Source organism: Scaptodrosophila lebanonensis, unplaced genomic scaffold, assembly GCF_003285725.1.
Source record: "Scaptodrosophila lebanonensis strain 11010-0011.00,11010-0021.00 unplaced genomic scaffold, SlebRS2 tig00000024-arrow-pilon, whole genome shotgun sequence".
Lineage (NCBI taxonomy): Eukaryota > Metazoa > Arthropoda > Insecta > Diptera > Drosophilidae > Scaptodrosophila > Scaptodrosophila lebanonensis.
This window is the reverse complement of record NW_022060538.1, coordinates 13,268,497-13,289,408: the sequence shown is the minus strand read 5'-3', so window position 1 is coordinate 13,289,408 and position 20,912 is coordinate 13,268,497. Positions and strand designations below refer to the sequence as shown.

General features: G+C 39.0%; 3 protein-coding genes across 5 annotated transcripts; 2 read left to right on the top strand and 1 right to left on the bottom strand.

Annotated features, from left to right (window-relative positions):
* The first annotated feature begins 452 nt into the window (after nucleotides 1-452).
* LOC115621134 (beclin-1-like protein A) lies at nucleotides 453-11,188 on the top strand. Of its 3 annotated transcripts, XM_030514688.1 has the most exons (7): nucleotides 453-584; nucleotides 656-1,113; nucleotides 6,470-6,697; nucleotides 7,042-7,150; nucleotides 7,217-7,354; nucleotides 7,416-7,927; nucleotides 9,951-11,188. In XM_030514688.1, the coding sequence occupies exons 2-7, from the start codon at nucleotides 1,014-1,016 to the stop codon at nucleotides 10,391-10,393; spliced, it is 1,530 nt and encodes a 509-aa protein (XP_030370548.1). In that variant the 5' UTR covers nucleotides 453-584; nucleotides 656-1,013; the 3' UTR covers nucleotides 10,394-11,188. The 3 variants fall into 3 exon arrangements, with proteins under 3 accessions (XP_030370548.1, XP_030370546.1, XP_030370547.1); XM_030514686.1 differs by lacking the exon at nucleotides 9,951-11,188 and having other exon boundaries at nucleotides 7,416-9,513; XM_030514687.1 differs by lacking the exon at nucleotides 9,951-11,188 and having other exon boundaries at nucleotides 567-584; nucleotides 678-1,113; nucleotides 7,416-9,513.
* Nucleotides 11,189-12,354: 1,166 nt separating this feature from the next.
* LOC115620721 (vacuolar protein sorting-associated protein 16 homolog) lies at nucleotides 12,355-15,811 on the bottom strand. Its single transcript, XM_030514100.1, has 10 exons — nucleotides 15,670-15,811; nucleotides 15,419-15,608; nucleotides 15,205-15,351; nucleotides 15,021-15,144; nucleotides 14,262-14,956; nucleotides 14,079-14,206; nucleotides 13,870-14,018; nucleotides 13,524-13,807; nucleotides 12,850-13,454; nucleotides 12,355-12,783 (listed from the first exon to the last, which is right to left on the bottom strand). The coding sequence occupies exons 1-10, from the start codon at nucleotides 15,723-15,725 to the stop codon at nucleotides 12,636-12,638; spliced, it is 2,526 nt and encodes an 841-aa protein (XP_030369960.1). The 5' UTR covers nucleotides 15,726-15,811; the 3' UTR covers nucleotides 12,355-12,635.
* A 3,153-nt stretch (nucleotides 15,812-18,964) lies between these two features.
* LOC115621115 (tryptophan--tRNA ligase, cytoplasmic) lies at nucleotides 18,965-20,827 on the top strand. The gene is made up of 5 exons (XM_030514659.1): nucleotides 18,965-19,306; nucleotides 19,387-19,615; nucleotides 19,670-19,852; nucleotides 19,912-20,491; nucleotides 20,556-20,827. The coding sequence occupies exons 1-5, from the start codon at nucleotides 19,117-19,119 to the stop codon at nucleotides 20,658-20,660; spliced, it is 1,287 nt and encodes a 428-aa protein (XP_030370519.1). The 5' UTR covers nucleotides 18,965-19,116; the 3' UTR covers nucleotides 20,661-20,827.
* The last annotated feature ends 85 nt before the right edge of the window (nucleotides 20,828-20,912 follow it).

Sequence of the window (20,912 nt, the reverse complement as noted above, 5' to 3'; positions counted from 1 at the left end):
TAAATATATATGCATTGAACTTGAATTAGCCATTGTACATAGAGGTTTAGAGGGGTGGCATATCAAAGTACATTACATGAATGTAAGTACTTTCTTGATCAGTATGACATAATGAGTGTATTTAGCGGAGTCTGTGAGGATCTTAGAATATATAAGATAATACTTAAAAATATAAGGTACTTTTATAGCTCCCGTAATTGTTGAGATTATCCACCCTACTGTACATCTACTTATGTCTTAAAATAACGTTTCTTTACGAGAGGAACACCACAAAGAAAACAAATTAAAAGTATGTGAAATTAAATGAATTGAAGCTCCAAAACTGTAGAATACGAATATATATATGTGAAATTTAATATTTAAATATATTTTATGAACTTCACTTATGTGTGTAAGTGGTTCGATTTCTTCCAATCGAATGACTGGTTCTGGTGATGCGAGCACAGTGTGCATCCCTCGCTTGTACACACACACCAACAGCCTCAGCAAATCGCGTCGTAGTGTCGTCGGTGTCTACGTCACGTCGTTTTAATTATGTTTTAATTTTCGATGTTTAAATCTGCACGGAACTGAAAGAGAATGGTGTAAGTACAGGCAGAATTATCCCAATATATTTTATTGTCCCTAAAAACGGCACAATAATCAGTAAGTCTAGGCCTGTGCCATTGTCATTGCAGCCCTCAATTGCATAACAGAAGCATTTGTGCTTGATTGTGTGTGTGACACGCTAAAACGCAACACACCCACACTATCATTGCGCAGCGGACACCAACAACAATAGCTGCGGAAACTACAACAACAACATTGGCTGGGGTGGTGTAATCAAATTAGGATTTCGATTGAGTAAAGTACTCGTATCACTATCGACGACGCCGCAGTAATGCTTTGGGGCTGACTATCGAATATTTCGACTAGTCGACTTTCGATAGTTTACCATTCGTTACCAACAGTATTCGTTTGAACAACTTTACATAACTTATAACGCGCAGTCATATAGTCGTACGCCGAGTGATATGGCCGTGTTTCTGATTAATATTTGTAAATTTAATGGATGCGGCATAACGTTCCCAAGTTTAAGCGATTTAATATCTCACATTGAGTGCACACATATAGGTAAGTAACGAAGATACTTAAAGTGTGCCGTAAAACAAGTGTAATTTGTGATAAAAGTATATCAAAGGCAAACAAACAGCACTTAAATGTCGCGTGATGTTCGTGGCGATGGGTTCGGCGTCGGCACTACAATTTGTTTATTTTATTATTTATATGCGTTAAGGCCGATGGATATGTGTGTGTTAGTTGCTGTGTGTTTGTGGGAGCATTTATTGCTATGGTGAATAAATCTTGATTTTAATGAACTGAGAAAGTAAATTCTTAACGTCAGCTGTGTACAGGATCTTTTGCTGTTTTTTTGTAACGCTGATAAAGTTATGGACAATTTTAGAAAAATCAATATAAAATGCAACACGCTCGCACATTATGCGTACGCGTCCTCGTCGCTTTTAATTCACAATAGGCATAGCATAGTCCGCTCTACCGAAGCCAAGCTGAATTACCTGTGCACACACGCCCATACCACCTTTACAGGTATATATGTATTTATGTATGTATACAACATAAATTCTATGTTGATCATGGCTAACATTGGCAAACCGTGTGAGTGTGAGCGAGTGCGCTGCACTGTCTGTATTGTGTGCCAAACAAAATAAAAGCAGCAAAAAGCCGGTGATCCATAAAAACAACAACAAAACGCTTGCTCGAGTATGGCAAGCCAGCCGAGCAAGCAAGCCAAGCCAAGCCAGCGCAGCATCTGTACCATGAACGCGCCTTCTAGCTTGACCCTTGTGTCTGCGGCCATTCACATTCACAATCACTTGAGTGTTTCGAGCGCGTTCTTTCTTTCCTACAATTCGTTCATTTTTGGCGTCGGAACAGGTGCAGCTGTTGTTTAGTTAGCTAAGACGCTGGGCTTAATACATACATATGCACACATATACATACATATGTACATTCAAACATTTATAAATGGAATGGTCACTACTTTTTATTTCGGGTGTAGGTTAAACTACATCTACGACCATTAATATACACTGATACATTGCTGCCTAAAGCGTAGTTTTCATCTTGCTCGTCCAGCTTAATTTATCAAATTGCGTGTGCTTTAGCCGGCTGTCAAAACAAGCAAACATAAATAGGTATGGTTGTGTGTGTGTGATTAAGTGATTGGTTGAGTGTGCGCGCTCCACCCAAAAACTCCCCCATTTATTTATTTGTGCTGGTGCTCCCTAAAAACAAAATCTAATTTTATCCACTTTGCTGTGCCCAGGTACTTTTGGGCAGCGGCAAACGTACACCCGCAGATGTGTAAATGCAAGTGTGTGTACGGGAAAATCAATAAAATTAAGCTCAGTGTTGCCACTTGGCTTCAATTGTATGCTGATGTTGGGCGGGTGGTTTTATGCGTGCGTCAAAATGGGCGTATATGTATGTGTGTATGTACATACATACATCCATTTATCAGGGGTGGTGCTGACTGTGACGCAAGGCTGCTCTGCCCTGGGGTTTTATATACAATATATATGTATATGTATATATATACATATGTATTTATTTTCAACAATTGTTTGTGTTTAATTTATCTCGACGTCCGAGTTCTCTTTGTTGTGGCTGCCCCGACAGGGTTGGCTCTTCAGCTGACTGTTACAGTTACGTTACATGTGTATACATAACAAATGCGGCTGCAGCTGTTGGGGATGGCAGTCACATGGAATGGCGTTGCCCGGGCATTACATAAAGTTTCCCTTGCTAACACCTCCTTATTGGCACAGACACACACACACACTCACACATCTTTTGCGTTTGTAAGCTGTTCTCTAGCATAGCAACCCAATTGTCATGCATAAATAAGCTTCATTTCATTACGTGAACGCCTGGTATTATAAATAAATGTCTATCATTTCATTATCTATAGTAGAAGGACTTTTGGCATGCGTGCTTATTGTATTTGTAAACTAGACCTGTTCAGCTAGTTTATCAGCTCAACATCTACACAAACGGACGTTGGCATATACATACATACTATATATACAGATACATATGGATACATATGTACTCGTTCAAAGATTTTTCATTTGTCCTTTGCACAGTTGCTAGGCACCTGTTGTGCAACAGACCCACCGGCTTGCTTTTAACACGCGCCTAAAACATGACATATTTTTGAAACTCTATCGATACCTTTTAATGTATGCATGTGAAATTTAATATAAATGCCGTTATTTTACTCCGTCACCTTACTCATAAAACTCTTGGTAGCTAAATTGTGGGAAATTTGATTACCTACGTTTGAATTTTGTGATAAAGTATTGAACTTGAGTGCAGTTTAGGCAAGCAATTGGGATTGTGGGGATGCTTCGCAAAATTTTAATATGCTTTAGTGAGAACAAAGCTATTAAGTTGACATAATTAAAGATATGCGAATGCAAAAATGTATTTAAATTAATAAGACGAGCCGAATGTTGGACTAATTCTGCTCCAAAATAAAGATAATAGTGTTGGTTTCTAATATACATATGTACATAATTCGCCCGGGTAAGCTTGAATGCCCAGTGGGGAATTCGGCAAACGAATTGATATGCATGACTATATCGTTTCGTCATGCTAATTATAGATCCTTTTGCCTGTGAATCCTTGCTTCTTAGTATACCCTCTCATCATTTACTTATAATAAAGGGGTAAATATGAGAATATCGTGATATATTTGATTAGAATGATTGAATTAATATTAAAAATAAGGAATTTTGTACGGTCTATAGTTCCCGTCCCAATGAAATGCAGTCCTTATATTCCCTGAATCTCTGCCCAGAATTCTTATATATGTATATATGTTAAAGATGCGCCACATTGAATTGTACTGGAAAGTTTCAAAACAAAACCACCTATCAACATATGCTTGTGTGTAAAAAACCAACAATCACACATATACGGCCACTCACACATACCAAGTAATTATTATCTACTAAAAATTTCTGCAACAAGTGAATGACTCAGACCAGAGCTCTGCACCAACAACAATAACATAAATACGAATGAGATTGTTTGTGCTCTTCGTATATACTACTTGTATATGTACATACATATATATTTTTTGAAACTGTTAATGGTTTTCAAATTTGTATTAATACATACATATGTAGATTTGTGTTTAAACAAATGCGTCGAATATTTTGATAAACAAGTTGATTAGAGAGAAGTAGACTCACGGCGAGAAGCGGACGCGCCAATACCAACAACAATGACAATGCGACCAGTCGCTGACGTCGACATCCCAGTCACCAGTTTACAGAGCAGACATGTGAGAACTGCGAGACTGCTTAAGGTTATCAACTGACGAGAATTCAAAACTGCAACGCCAATAACAACAAACAGCAACAATAACGAATGCAAAATGTGTAAGCCGAACAGAAAGAGGCGAGCAAACAGCAAAGGCGGCCAAAAACAAACGGCGTCGTGTCGATTTCATCAGCCAAAAATGTAGCAATGTTTGCAATAAACATATCGTCTACTATACCATGTACATATGTTTGTGTGTGTTTGTGATGTTGTTGTTTCTAAAGCAATATATTGTTATGTATATTAATATGTATTTTAAAATATCTATTGGGGGTACGTGAAATAATGTGCCGTCGTCGTGTGAGTCCCAAAAGTCACGTAGGCGGTAAATACTTTTGATCGTTGTTCAGAGTTTATCCGCTGATAATAATAGGGAGCGATAAACCAGACGCATTAGAAGTGCATGTGGGTGGCACGCACCTATTATACATACATACAATATGTATGTATGTATGAAGATATAAATTATACATACAATATGTATGTAAATATGTACATGTGTGTGGCGCCCTACTTGTGGTATATGCCACACTTTTTCCATTTAATGAAGCAAATTAAGTGCAGTGCTATCGAATTCATTTCGCTATCGCTCGATATACTTGTACATACGTTAGGGTGGCTGGCGTTATCTGCACCCTGCATCTGTTCATTTAACCCCAACCAGTGATTTTTTTTCCATTTAATGGGGTGAATAGGTATATCGCACGAGCATGACCTTTGCATACCCTCCTTGCTGCAGCTCATCTACTAATTTTTTGTTGATCCAGTCATTCAAATGGGAACTATCTTGTACTTGTATATGGTACAAAGCACCGATTGCTGAAACTTCAGATTATAAAGCGACATTATAAAACCCTTTTAAACTTGTACCTAATTTTACGAATAACTCTTAAATACTATATTTATTTGTTATTTTGTCTTTCTTGTCTTCTAGGTGTAAAAAGTCACAGATAGTGGGGTCAAAGGTTAATTTCTTTTTGCGATCACTCCTATGTACCTCACTGTTTAAGTGTTGACAAGAATAAAAATAAACAATCCTCTATCTACAGTATCAGATTACTCTCAACGAAGAGTCGTACATATTTATTAATAACAAGTCTTAAATACCTTGTTGCCGATCCCCCAAACAAAACATTTTTTAATATCTAATTCTAAAATTTTGTTGTTGTTTTAATTGAATAAAATTAATAAAAATAAAAAGTGTATTCCGAAGAAAAGCTTGTCGGACTTAGGAGAATCTGCGTGCCAAGTTTGGTTATTCTAGGTCTTATACTTTCTGAGATCCTTGTGTTCATACCAACAGACATTTCTGTATCGTCTCGTCATACTGATCAAAATTTGTGGGGTCTTTCATGCCTACCCCTTTGGTTACAGGGTATAAAAAACCAAGACTGAATCTGTTGTTATCACCGGCTCAACATGCATATAGTAGGATTAGGATTAGACTTACACCCACACAAACAATTGTGTCTATATATGTATTTATGTAAGTATATACATATGTATGTATGTCCACCTGTACCATAGACTGGCTGATTAAGCATACTCAGAGCTTTTGCTTGTCTCGCTGATAAGATAAACCCATAAAACATGTGCGTGCAAACAGAGTCTGGTCATAGAATTCCGTCACGCCCCTATAGAGGCGCTATTTCTATCGTGCGTTCCATATGTGCGATGTGAATGCATATGCGTCAGCAATCCACGACTAAACTTTGTGGGTCGGTTAGTCAGTTAGCGACACTTTCACATACACGTACTTGTATATACTATGTATGTATGTATGTAATGTATACTATAGTACATTATTTATTATAACCTTTTTTATATATTTTAATTTTTTGACTGGGGCTTTGGGTCTGTCCGTCAGCCGGTCCGATTGTCGCGCGTTCACCGAGTGCTTGAACTTGTATCAATGCATACGAGTATTTAGCAACCGCCTTCATAATTTACGTGCGGACAAAATAATTTTAAGGCGGAGATTTTGTGAACCCGCATTTAAATGTCACATGTATGTGTTTGGTTGAATTATTCGTAGGCATGCTAATAAAGCTAATTTTGTGCACCCCCTTCTTCTCCACAGACTATGATCCTAAGGTGGTCGAACAGAAGGAGCAGGCCCAGCCTGCATGTCTGCCGCTGAGTTATGTGCTGCGCTTTATCTCCGATGATGCCCGCAAAGAGGCCTCCACTTTCCTGTCCAACAACGGCGGCAACACAACTGCGGGTAATGTGGAGCTTAAGCGAAAGCTGGCTATTAAACATCACAGCTACAGCATGTCGTCCTCCAATCGCAGCAACACGCCCACAGGTATGCACTGCAAACATGAATATGAGCCTTATATCAGATTCCAGAGCACGCTAAAGCTAAAATTCACATGTTACACAACATAAAGAACTAGTCGAACAAGCATAGACTCAATTTGAAAGCAGTCGAATCATATTTTTTACTTAAAACAAATAAAAGTAAGTTAGAGGTTCTTACTAATTCACCGTTGCTGGAATCAGGGCTCAATTATTGACTAAACGTTACGATGCATCAACTGTATTTTCAAGTAGATGGGGGACACCACGATTTTTGTCCCTAAAGTTGATGTTGAATAAACAAAATTGTGTAGTTTCGAGAAAATAATACTGTAAGTATTGTTGTTAAAGGAAGCGAAATGGATGAGGATGAGATGGTTGTTACCGAATCCGAGGACAGCAATGACTCCTGGACCACGGAGGAGTTTAGCTCGGAATTCATAATGCGTTATGGCAGCAGGTGAGTTGATTTTGGCAAAGTAACAACAACAACTACCTGCCACTCACCGATGTGGTCATCTTACAGGCATTCCGGTGGCGGCACCAATGGCACGCCAGGCAATGAGAAACCGTTCGCCTGTCCAGTGCCCGGCTGCAAGAAACGCTACAAGAACGTGAACGGGATTAAGTATCACTCAAAGAACGGTCACAAGAAGGATGGCAAGTAAGTAGATCCTCAGTTTTGGATAATATCCAGGACTTACAAGGCATTTCTACGTCTACAGAGTGCGCAAGGGGTACAAATGCCATTGCGGCAAGAGCTACAAGACGGCACAAGGCCTAAAAAATCATGCCCTGCTCACGCACAACGCACAGCCAGAGAGCGTTCTGACAACTCAGCAGGTGGCGAATGCAGCCGCCGCTGCTGCTGCTGCCGTCGCCAACGGCACGAGTCCTTCAAATGGCGGCCTGACGAGCAATGCCAACTCCAATGTGGGCGGTATAATGCAGCGCAGCGGCTCGCCCTCGCAATCGCTAGGCTCGCTCAGTCCATCGAGCATCAGCAACATGTCTAGCAGCGCGAGCAGCTGCCACGGCGGCAGCGTTGTCAGCAGTCTGTCCAACAACAGCAACGTTAACAATAATAACGGCGGAAACATGTTGCAGCAGCTCAATGCTGGAAGCATTGTAACAATGACCAATGTGTCGCAGACTTCGCAGCAACAACAACAGCAGAATTCTAGCATACAGTTGACGCCACAGCAAATGCAGATTGCAACAACAACATCCACAACAGGTAACAGCAACAACAACAATTTAATGCGCAGCACACTTGGTTTAGTATCTATTAAGGCCAACAACACCAACAGCAATAATCATGCTGTAATTGCTGGCAACAGCAACAGTAATAGTGTCAAAGGCTCTGTGGTCCCCATCAGCAATAATACAACAACTGTTTGCAACACGTCCAACAAAATAACGGTACCAAATTTTGTTAACTTGGGCATTTTAACGCCAGCCACATCGCCCACTAAGAACACGCAAACGCTCACCTTTAATACAACCGGGATGCAGCAGCAACAACAGCAGCAAGCATTGGTGGCATCGCTAACCTCGAACATCTTGCAGCAGCAAAAGTTGCCCGTCAATGGCAACAAAACGAACATATTGTTGTTGCAGGAGGCGCCTTCAACAGCAGGGATAGCAACTGCGACATTGTCGCATCCAACAACCCCTCCACAGCATCAGCAGCAGCAACATCATGTCCTGCCTATGACTCCAATCAGTCCCACCAGCAGCATTAGTGGCAGCAGTAGCAAGAGTAGTTCGCCAACACCACAGCAGCAGCACAAGAATCTAACAACTACAGTGGCCGCGGCTAAAATGTCGCCAAAATCGCCCCAAAAGAAACAACATATAATTGCCAATATTCAGCTCAGTGCCAGTCTTGCCAATGCGAGTACAGCGGCCACAGTTGTAGCCCCATCAACAACTGTACCTGAACCCATGGAGACGGATGAGGCTGGCGATGGGGGAGTCGATTGTAATGTCAATTGCGACAGCAAATGTAACAGCGCGGCTGCTTGTGCTACTGTTCCAAATAGTACAGGCGATGGCAGCGAGGACTCCTCATCATCATCCACATCGTCTTCGACTCCAGCCACACTTATTGCTGCTGCTAGTGCAGGAGCTGTGGCAGTTGCTGCCATTGAAGTTGTCAGCGCTGGTGTAGTTAACGATGAAACGTAGCCTATACTTAAGAAATTACTAATGCGTCGTAAATTGAACACCTAAAGGGCTGTAACTGCACCTATATTTGTAACTGGAACTTGCTCCTAACACTAAATTGAAGGCCCGTCTGCGATAAAGCTAACATTCGCGCTTCTCTCGTATACGAACAAAGCAACAACTACAACAACACATGGACACACATTTTCATACACATTCTACAAACGAGCTTCGTTTTTAAACCTTAATTTAGTTGGTAACTGTAACTATATCCTGTAACTATATCGCTAAACAAAAAGGCCGTGTTTTGTGGAACGCCGGCAGAGTCACTCACCAAACCCATTGGAAGAAACATTTCGTAGACTGCTTTTGCTTAGATCAGACATAAGTTGTGTTTAACCTTATTTTTAAACACGATTCGCATTCGATTGTGCAATATTGACTTTGTATGATTTATACCTTATTTTACACTAAATTATGCTATATACATAGTTTATATATTTTTAAAATAACAACTCATGTGTGTATTACAACTATTTACAACTGCTGATCTCCTGTTAATTTAATTATAAAAACGAAACAATACGACTTTATGCAACCAATCATGAATTGTAATAAAAAAAAATTACCATATTTGGAATTTTATTTATAAAATGATTCCCTTTTATTGCGCACTATGCTGCATATGGTTAGGACTAATACCTGACTGCAATTATCAATTATCAACCCAAAACACACAGAACTTTCAAATATTATTTGAAAGCAACTCAAGTATTATATACATAAATTTGTAAATCTGTTTATCGTTTAAGTTTTAGTAAAATGATTTCGACTTTTCAGCTATCAATTAAAAATAGCTTAAGGTTCAATATTTTAGCGAATTTAAGTCCAAGGGCTACAACTATTTCGCATTTCCCCCACACACACAGACACAGTTGCGAAGCTTAGTGCAATATATTTAAACTTATTTAATCATTTATAAATTACTTAATTTGTTTAAATTTACTCGATTTTTATGTTGTATTTGGGAATTTTTCTTTTGTTTTATGTTTTTCGTTACTTCTTTTTCCTTTTCTCTCTACTTATTGCAGAAACCTCTTACTCCTGCTCCTACACGCCAACAACAAACAGCAATTCCAACAGCAACAGTAGCCACTTCAATGAGAGCAGCAGTAAACCAAGCACAGCAACAACAACTCCAATTAAGAGCACGACTATGCGCGCCACAGCAACAGCAACCACAACCGCAATGACGGCTAACAAGACAACACCTGCAACAACACCCATGCAAATATCGCCCACCTTCATTGAGCACAAATATTCTGCATTGGCCATTAAAGAGAAGTTCTTTTCGAGCCTGCGTGCTCCAAGTAAATCCACACCAGTGACGTCTTCCGGCGATGTTGCTGCCAATGTTGGCGAATCAGGTGGAAGTGCTGGCAGAAACATGTTGGGTGCTGTTGCTGTCGGCCAAATGTGTGCGCTGCAAAACGAGCCCATTCATCAAAATCTCTACAAGAAAACGATCAATTGAGTGCGCACATGATGGGCGTGCGCTACAGAGTTGGCTGTGATGAATCAAACATATATGTACATAACATATGTATGTATGTAGCACTAGAGAGGCAGAGCAAGAGGATTCCTCAATAAGGCAAAGAGAGAGAGATTGAGGAGACAGTGAGAGAGGAGGGGCAAAAGCGCGGTCAGATGTGCGGTTAAAAGCAAGTTTAACAAAATATGTAAACTGTTATTAATGGAAAAATAGAAACATAAAATTGGCTATCTATTGTTCCGTATGATTGTAAATTTTCTTATTCATTGCATTTCTAACAGCAATTCAAAGCAACTCAAACAAAATATATTTAGAAATATAATTGGACCCATGCTCATACATCGCACAATATACATAATATTAGAATAATTCAAAACTAAAAAAAAAAACTACCCATTAACTATTTTAGTAAAACGAAATTCGAAGGGTCTTCTTCAACTAGTCATTATTGTAGTTAAATTAAAATTTTCATTTTCATAAGAATTCATGTATGAATTAATATATATGGATATATATAAGTACATACGTCTATATATGTACGAGTATATATACGGCTGTAGGGTAACTTTTTTATATTCTATTCAGTTTAATCGAAAAATTAATGCGTGACAAACCCTGCCCGTAAATGTTTTAAATAAAATTGGCAAACAAATATACATATATCTTTTTAGCAAAATATTTTAAAAGTGACGAAGTCAAACTTGCCAGGACTTCGTCCTTTAATTATAACTAATAAAAAAAATAAAATTATAATTATGTCGAATATCCAAAAAAAAACCCATCAGCTAGATAAAAATTTGATAAATATGATGTGAACAGATTGCTTTTAGTAGTCTGTTTTTAATTAAAATCCACAATAACTCCACTGTAGTTATAGTATTATTCGATATAAACATAAATTGTATATTGTACCTTTAATTTTTACAAAATATTCAATAACTTTCACTTAATATATGTATATGGATATTTATGTGTGTGTGTTCGTAAAATATTATTTATAAATCAAAGTTGGGCGTCCTTAAGTGTAACAAACAACATATTTATTAAATCGCATATATAATATCAAATATATATGGATTCATATAGGTACACATGTGTGTATATGTATGAATAGTCAGTCATATTCAAAGTATTTAATGCATGTATCAAACAAATTAAATTAAATATTCAAAATTCTTAAAATGTAGTGAACAATAAAAACGAGAACATTGTAATTGGGTTCCTTATATATGAAAGAAAAGCAAAAACAAAACGATGAAAAGTAAATAGAACAAATTCGATTACATTTTACAAGTAAACCATACCATATACGATTTAATAACCTATGCCGCAACCGCCAAACAATTTTCAAAAGGGCATTTGCAGACGCTCAGCGTTTTAAGTGAGTAGAGCGACAAACTCGCCCGCAAGAAATTTATCAAATATTTATGTACCGATAAGACCACACGCTTAAGCGGCTAAATGCGGCCGTATAGTTTAGCTGACAACTTTTATATACATATTATATAGACTTTTGCGCTATAAATTAAAAAAAAAAAGAAGCCAGAACTTTGGAAAAACCACTCAAGCCCTCTAATGAAACAATAATTTAAATATATAATTCTATATATTTACATTTAAATCTATGTATGTCATCGTATATAAGACTGCTGTTATGTTCGTAAATATATTTAATATATGTATGTATAATTAACAAAAAAAAAAGAAGAAAAATTACTAACAAAAAAATTTAAAAACAAGCAAAAAAAAACCTTCGAAAAAATAAAACCTACATGAATAGTTAGTGTATGCATACTCTACCTACATACATACAAACTACATGAACTATTGTACTATATAACGTAAATTGTAATTTACTAAAGCCGTAATTATATGTAGAGTAATAACAAAACCATAAATATAAACCGTAAATCAACTAATACCGTAGAATTGGGGTAAAGTTCTAGTAATTTCGGGAGTAATAAATGGGTTGAGAGATTGAACAACAAGTAACCCAAAAGGAAAGCAACAACATCATGATATATAAGTAGTAAAATATTCTCTTTTTGCTTTATGTGATCTATTACATACAAATACATAATACATATACAGATATATGTACAATAAAATGTCCTTAAAAACAAAAACAAACTGATATTTTATGATGATAGTATTGCTGCGTAAGATTTAAACATTTTTGTATAGTGTTGGTATTATAGTATAATTATCTGATGGAATGTTCCGTTTATCTTCTCGCTTCCAGTCCGTTGACATAGTCAGCAATTTTTCTCAGCAAACTGGGATCACTTGTTACAGCTTCCTTCCTCATTATTTCATCCAGACCGTGACGATCTCTTTGTTCGTAAGCACAATCAGCAGCCTCTTCGAATAGCCTGTAAGGACAAGATACATAAGTAAAGATATAACTGCGTTTCAAATTGCCCGAAGGATTGACTCACTTAGCACGGATGTACCAATATACCTTCCGATCCTCACGACAGCGAGCGATATACTTGCGAGCCTCACGCGCATTTTCCTGTTCCATGCAAACCTCGACGAATGGCTCATAGCCTATCGGACTCTTCTTCGACTTGGAAAACTTCTCCAGATCATCCCATTTATGATTTTCGGCCAGCGTGCGTATGCGTAACCACCAATATCTGCGATCTGGAACTTTGAAATCACTTTTTATTTTCTCCGCCTCCTTTTGCTCGCCCATTCGAAGCAGTTGCAACATTGTATCGTGAACAGACATTCCATAAAATGGGATATGTCCATGTACACTGTTGTGCTTGGTTGTTAGAGCCTTCTGCAACTTGAGCAGACGCCCTGTATCGGTACAAAGCTCCGCCTCGACAGCACGTCTTCCTTGAGTGTAGCTATTTGCAATTAACGACAAATTGGACTCCAGTGCGTTGCTCTCGATGGCGTTCAGAAAATGATATTCTGCCATAGCCTTTTGATCATCCATAGCGTTGTAAATATCGTAAAGGGCAGTTCGACTAGATTGGGCCATAATTTTCTTGTACATGTTTAAGGCCAAAGGGTATCCATTTATGATCATCTGTGGTAAACATAAAAAATATCTAATTAGTCGGCTAGAAACAATTTCGTTACAGCAGCAGCAATTTACATGGAAATTAGACAGCATCATTTTTTTTTTAATTTCCAAAAGCACCGTAGTTACAAGTTCTGTGTCCCCAGATTGAGTAGCGCTAGCCACTGCCCGATCATATTTGCCCAGCTTCAACAACAAAGGGACCTGCAGAAAGGCTCGCGGTTCAAGTTCCAACAACTTAATGGCCAAATCATCACGACCGCTTTGATGTGCTTTCTCGGCAATATTACAAAACGAGATGCCTTCAATAGATGGATTTTTGAATTTTTCGGTAATTTTACGAGCAACTTCATTGTCATCTGAAATACAAAAGGCATATTTTAATTACTAGACAGTGTGCTAATATTACAATCTATCTTACTTGGATCGTGCATCACTTTGTGATAGGCCCAGTGCTCCAAAATAGATGACTCGGGTAGTTTCAGATGCTTTGCCACTTGTATAGCGATAGCATAGTGTTTGCGGAATACCAACCGACTCAATACTACTTCAGGTTTTAGGTACGAAAATCTGTAATAATATGGCCGATTAAATTAGTATAACATCAAGAATTAACTTGTCACAACTTACTGCTTGTATGTCAGGGGCATCGCAATTTTTGGGTGGCGCAGCGCATTTAAAACGCGTAAGATTCTAAGGATTCGAATGTATTCATCAGGGTTGTGCGACGGTATAAACCCCTTGCCAAAGTACGCTGTCTATAATAGTCCAGTTAGATAAACACGATGTATACCAAACTATTTTTACTCTTACCCTCAGCAGGCTTTTTTGAGTTTCAGTACAGAACTCATGGGCAGCTGCCGCGATGCATTCGTTTACAGCGAGATCGATTTGTGACCGACACATACTCAAATATTCATCCGATTTGTATGATTTTTCCTCGAATTTCTTTTGCGCTTCGAACAAATAGCTTGCCGGTTCCTGGCTATTAACCGCAAAGATATTTTCTACACATTTAGGCAGGCGCTGAATCATTTCGTGACTATTTTGTGTGATTACCCGTACACCGTCCATTTCCGCAACTAGAAACATGATAGGATCATAGGGAAAGTCGCTCCTGTCTGCATGTCGATTAACAATCAACAGGAATGAGGGGTACGAGATGACGACCGCATCAGAATCAGAGTTATCGCTGTTCATGATCCATTCAATTTGGAGTGGCATATCCTTGCGACCAGTGTCAAATTCACAATACTTCTGTCGCATGTCCACGCTGCCCAACCATAACAAACCCTTGTTGGTGTACAATGCCAAGTGCTGATGGTTGTACGAAACGGACAACTTGATGATTCGTTCACCATCAGTAGGTTTCTCAAAGAGATTGGCGGTTATAGTGCCCACCGTTTCACCAGGAAATAATTTAATAATCTCTCGCTCCCGCCCCAGCAAGCAGTAGCTATTGCGTTCCTCCGTTATGATCTCCCAACATGTACAATTGGCGCTAGATTCTGTATAATGTGGTAGGTTAGCCAAACAAAATTATGTCCAGGACTAATGTATTTTTTGACTTACGGGGTATATCGGGTAACTTTCGCATTGGCGCCTTGCTGCTTTGTTTCAGAAAAATGCGACCGGAAGTGGTCATTACAGCTACTCCTGTGCCAGCAGTTGATTGAAATACTTTGGCTTCCACAATCTATTCGAATTAAGGACATTACACCAATAACTATCATCAATTACACTCTTATTGACGCACCTTTGTTACACTGGCTTCTTGGCCTATGCTGTAAGACTCCTTCTCGCGTCCAAACATATCGTAAACAAATACTACAGCGTTCTCCTGCACACAAAGCAGCTCTTCTGTGTCTGACCAACCCATGGCAACGAGATTACCATGATTCCACTGCAGAATTAAATAGCGTTCTAAAATACACACAAAAAAACCGATTTACTTGTTTTTTTGGACTTACGAGTATTTTGCCGAGCTCTTGTCCGGTGGTGTCCAAAATTCGTATAATCGGCTTTGCACTGCCCTTGACAGGCCCCACTTTTGTTCGATCGCGTATTGCAGCCAAAGGACCCCCATAGGGCGCGACCACCACCTGCATATACTCCAGGTCCAAATCAATGGGCCAATCGGGAGTCGTCAACTCGACTTTTCTATGGGCGTATCAGAACAAAAGAATTAAAAACGTAATGGTATGATAATTGCTTATCCCACCTGTAATAGTCAGGCCGAACTTTAAACCATTCACCAGTATCGTGCATTATCGGCATTTCGACGGCTTTTTAAAATAATTATTAAAACGAATTCTGTTTTTCTGCCGTTTACCTTTTTATAAACTTCTTTATTGTTATCGACTTGTATCAAGTAGTGTTGAACAACGTTTTATGTCTTTAAAACCAATTTTCGCGCCTTCATTAATTCAACAGCGTCTCCACATAATATATTGATTTTTTGTTTTTATCTTATTATAATTTGAAACCTTCCAGGAATCGAAAATCAGATAGCACCATGCGTGGATCCTCTAATTGTTTTTCCTTATAATTATCAATCCGTTTCAGTATATCGGCATCAAAGGATGATGCCTCTATAATCTCATCCAAAATGTTGGTATTCTTTTGGCGAAACGCACAGTTCACAGCGTCCTCGTATAATCTTGAATGATAGAATATACCAATTATTATTAGTTTCAATAAACCGGAACATATCTCACTTTGCACGGATATACAGAGCCACCATCCGATCGTCACGACAACGAGCGATATACTTGCGAGCCTCACGCGCATTTTCCTGTTCCATGCAAACCTCGACGAATGGCTCATAGCCTATCGGACTCTTCTTCGACTTGGAGAACTTCTCCAGATCATCCCATTTATGATTTTCGGCCATCGTGCGTATGCGTAGCCACCAATATCTGCGATCTGGAACTTGGAAATCACTTTTTATTTTCTCCGCCTCCTTTTGTTCGCCCATTCGAAGCAGTTGCAACATCGTATCGTGAACAGAGGTTCCCGAAAAGTAGATACGGTGCTTGGTGGACAAAGTCCTCTGTAGCACCATTAGGTGCAATGTATCTGCACAGAGTGTAGCCTCAGCGAAGCAGTTTCCTTTGGTGTAACCGTTTTTCATAACCGGTAATTTAGTTTCGAGGGTTTTTTCCTTGATAGCATTCAGGAAATGATATTCGGCTATTGATTTGTGGTCGTTTTCGGTAATATAGATGTCACATATATCGCTGCACAAAGATTGTAGCAATATATTTTTGTACATTTTTAGAGCTAGGGGAAGATTTTTTGAGATCATCTGAAAAAATAATAAAAGTTTGGCCCTTTTGTCGAAGAATTAACATAACGCAGTTAATATTACAATCAAGTCCAAAGGCATCATTGTCTTCTGGATTTCAAGTAAGGCCAGAATCAAAAGTTCAGAATGTCCATAGAGCTCTGCTTTAGTCAAAGCTAGATTATGCTCCTTAAAGTTGAGAAACATCATAACCTGTAGCGGTATCTGAGGTTCCTCATTTAAAAGTTTTTTGGCCAGAGCTTTGTGTCCACGTAGAAATAGCTTTTCAGCTATTTCAGAATACGAAATGTATTCAAATTTTTTTAAGTACTTGATTATACTTAAGACAAAATTGTAGCGTTGACGATTGGCTAGTAAATTAATTATACCATCGAGACGAAGGCAGGAAAATCTGCAAAAATAAGAGGACGTTAAAACTATTATAAAAAAAATATTACGTATGTATCATGTGTTTGTTCCATAAAGATTTTTGTTTGCACACAGAGTTATAGAAGAAAACAAAAGAAGAAATATGTAATTCTTACTGTTTTAAAGTTATGGGCAGGGACATATGATTGCGTAGTGCATTTAATACACGCAAGATGCGTAGGGTTCGCATATATTTAGCGGGATCGTGCGACGATATATACCCCTTCCCAAGATATGCAGCCTGTTATGATACGTTATGGAATATGGAATATGTAATAGCGAGATATTTTAAATCATACCTTCAGTAGGCTCTTTTGAGTTTCGATAGAGAACTCATAGGAAGCCGCCTCGAGGCGTTCGTTGACAGCCAGATCGATTTGTGAACGACACTTACGCAAAAACTCATCCGATTTGATCGAATTCCTCTCAAAATGTTGGTTGGCCTGAAATAAAGAGCGACTCGCTTTCTCACTATTCTCGGAAAATATATTTTTGACACATTCAGGTAATACTTGTATCAATTCATGACTATTTTCCGTGATTATTCGCACACCATCCACTTCCGAAACTAGAAAAATATCACCACAAATATAGGAAAAGGTTTTGCTTTGCATATGGCGATTCACAATCATTATATCGGACTTGTAAGAAATAATTACTGCATCCGCGTCTGTACTATCAAGGTTCATTATCCATTTGATTTGTAGGGGCAGTTCATTGTGGTTAGTTTTATATAAACCATAAATCTGACTCATATCTATACTTCCCAACCACAAGTGCCCAGAGCTTGTGTACAAAGCCAAATGCTGCTGATTATGCGATATTTTTATAATATGCTCATTGCCGATTTTTTTTGGAAATAAATTGTTCGTCATTATGCCCATAGAAATTTCAGAGCAAAGCTTGATAAGGTCAGTACCGCTACCGATCAAGCAGTAACATTTTGTGTCCTCCACCACAATCTCCCAGCACCCTGGCGTTTCTATGGGCACTGGAAAGGGCGATGACTGTTCAATATATGTGTAAGGCAAATTTCTTAAAGCCGATATTCTAGTGTCCTTTATAAATATGTGGCCTAATGTGCTCACAACAGCAACGCCAGTACTGTATGCGTTTTGAAACACCTTGGCTTCCATAATCTGCAAAGGATAACTTCAGAGCATTGCTAACTATTAATCGACCTATTTACCCTTTTCCCCTCCACTTCTGGTAACACTATTTGGTAGGAATCCGTTTCGACTCCACAAATACTGTATACCGAAACAGATGCTTCCTCCTGCACGCATACCAACTCCTCCGCTCGTGACCAACCCATTGCGATAAGTTTGCCGCGATTCCACTGTAACATTTAAATTATATTAAGGGTATCAGGCGGCAAGAGTTACACACTAATATTTTGCCCAACTCTCTGCCAGAGGTTTCAAAAATGTATATCGTTAAGTTCGCAGTATCACCCACAGAGGTATATTTGGATTGGTCCAGTATCGCTGCAACAGGACCACCAAAAGATGCAGCTGCAAAGTGCATATGCTCCAAGGTGAAATCATCAGGCCAATCAGGTGCCAAGAGTTTAATTTTTCTGCGGGCAGTAAGATCATTCACAGGAGTTATTGTTAGCTAATTTATATAAGCTATAAATATGTTTCAAGAAAAATCGATGGCAAGCGAAAATTATAAATCTATTTTAATCCTACCTGTAGCAATTGGGCTGAACCCTGAACCAATCATTCGCTCCTTCGGTCATTGTGTGGCACTTGTCAAGAATATACTGTCCGTTAGACTTTTATATGTATGCGCAGCTGTTTGAGTATTGCGGTGTTGCCACCTGTTACAAAAACTGCACTCCAATTGGCAGTTCAGGCGCACATGTGAAAGGGCCGATTGTAGTAGCCAGTATTATTCGCCACTTAAATACGCTTACAACCTATTTAAAAATAGTTAATATTAAAATAAATGGCAGACACAAAGCAAGCGATTGTCCAGGGCGTTGATGCGCTAACATTGAATGGGAAGGTGGACTCCGACTCCGTAGAAACGGCTGCAGACGCTCAAGCGCAAGAAGCAACAACAACGGATGATGTCGTGGATCCGTGGAACGTCACAAGCACCAACGATGCAGGCGTTGATTACGATAAGTTAATAAGTAAGTTAAGTTGAAGTGCTCGCTCCGTGGCCAACACTTATTAAGCATGAGCTTATGAAACTTTTATTGACACGTTGCAGAACGCTTTGGCTCAAGCAAAATCGATGATGAGCTTATCGCCCGCTTCGAAAAAGTCAGTGGCAAGCCAGCGCATCATTTTATCAGACGCGGCATATTCTTTTCGCATCGTGACTTACACACCATCTTAACACTTCGCGAGCAAGGCAAGCCATTCTATTTGTACACTGGACGAGGCCCTAGTGCGGGATCCTTGCACATGGGCCATTTGATACCTTTCGCCATGACCAAGTGAGTAACTATACCACCAATCATGAATGTCGGCAACTATACCCTTTCTATTAGATGGCTACAGGAGACATTCGATGTGCCTTTGGTCATACAACTAACTGATGATGAAAAGGCTTTGTGGAAAGATTTAAAAGTTGAAGAAGCCATTAAACTGGCGCGTGAGAATGCCAAGGATATTGTTGCTATGGGCTTTGATGTTAATAAGACATTCATTTTCAACAACTTGGAGTTCATGGGGTACGTAGAGGATGACAATTTACGTTAAAAATGCAGCTCATATCTGTCTTCTATTGCAGAAAATGCCCAGCAATGTACCAGAATGTCATACGGATACAAAAGTGTGTCACTTTCAACCAAGTTAAAGGTATTTTTGGCTTCGGTGACTCTGATATTATTGGCAAGATTGGCTTTCCTGCCGCTCAAGCGGCGCCAGCCCTATCTAGCACATTTCCATTCATATTCGGAAATAAAAAGATGCACTGTCTAATACCGTGCGCCATCGACCAGGATCCATACTTCCGCATGACACGCGATGTAGCGCCACGCCTGGGCTTTCCAAAATGCGCACTCATACACTCGACATTCTTTCCAGCGCTTCAAGGCGCCAAGACGAAAATGTCGGCAAGTGATCAGAATTCGGCCGTCTTTCTCACTGATACTCCGAAGCAGATCAAAAACAAGATCAACAAATATGCCTTCTCAGGCGGACGGACTACAGTAGAGGAGCATAGGGCCCTGGGCGGTATTCCGGATATCGATGTGGCCTATCAGCTGTTGAAATTTTTCCTCGAGGACGACGAGAAGTTGGAAGAAGTGCGTGTGGCATACAGCAAAGGAGAAATGCTAACAGGCGAAATAAAGAAATTGGCTATTGAGGTAAGTCAATATATGATTAAATGGACTTACACCATTGCTTACTTGTGAATAATGTGCCTCTCAGACTTGCACGCCAATTGTGGAGCAACATCAGGCAGCTCGTAAGCTCATCACCGACGAAGTGCTGGATAAATACTTTGAGATACGACCCTTGACCTTTGGCAGTTAGTTAAAAATGCAACAGGCTTAAAGCTCGTTGCATATTTAATATCCATTATACTCGCTATTTATTGTATATTCAAACCACAATTTATATTTTTTTATTTATGTATGAACAAGAAAAACAGCAAACGGAATGTAAACAAATTAATAAACGGCTTCAGTTTTCAAACGCAACGACTGACTCAAAATTTCGAAATTTTTACTGGTATTGGTTCCAACGCATACGCACACACACATTTATGATCGCTGTAACGTTGCA

Excerpts from the sequence above, each read along its gene's own strand:
- LOC115620721 (XM_030514100.1), bottom strand. The coding sequence starts at position 15,725 with ATGCCGATAATGCACGATACTGGTGAATGGTTTAAAGTTCGGCCTGAC. Across the intron at positions 14,957-15,020 it reads AAAGTTACCCGATATACCCC|AATCTAGCGCCAATTGTACA; the intron begins GTAAGTCAAAAA and ends CACATTATACAG. Across the intron at positions 13,808-13,869 it reads CAAAGTGATGCACGATCCAA|ATGACAATGAAGTTGCTCGT; the intron begins GTAAGATAGATT and ends TTTGTATTTCAG.
- LOC115621115 (XM_030514659.1), top strand. The coding sequence starts at position 19,117 with ATGGCAGACACAAAGCAAGCGATTGTCCAGGGCGTTGATGCGCTAACA. Across the intron at positions 19,853-19,911 it reads AACAACTTGGAGTTCATGGG|AAAATGCCCAGCAATGTACC; the intron begins GTACGTAGAGGA and ends CTTCTATTGCAG. Across the intron at positions 20,492-20,555 it reads TAAAGAAATTGGCTATTGAG|ACTTGCACGCCAATTGTGGA; the intron begins GTAAGTCAATAT and ends TGTGCCTCTCAG.
- LOC115621134 (XM_030514686.1), top strand. The coding sequence starts at position 1,014 with ATGGCCGTGTTTCTGATTAATATTTGTAAATTTAATGGATGCGGCATA. Across the intron at positions 6,698-7,041 it reads TCGCAGCAACACGCCCACAG|GAAGCGAAATGGATGAGGAT; the intron begins GTATGCACTGCA and ends TTGTTGTTAAAG. Across the intron at positions 7,151-7,216 it reads ATAATGCGTTATGGCAGCAG|GCATTCCGGTGGCGGCACCA; the intron begins GTGAGTTGATTT and ends GTCATCTTACAG.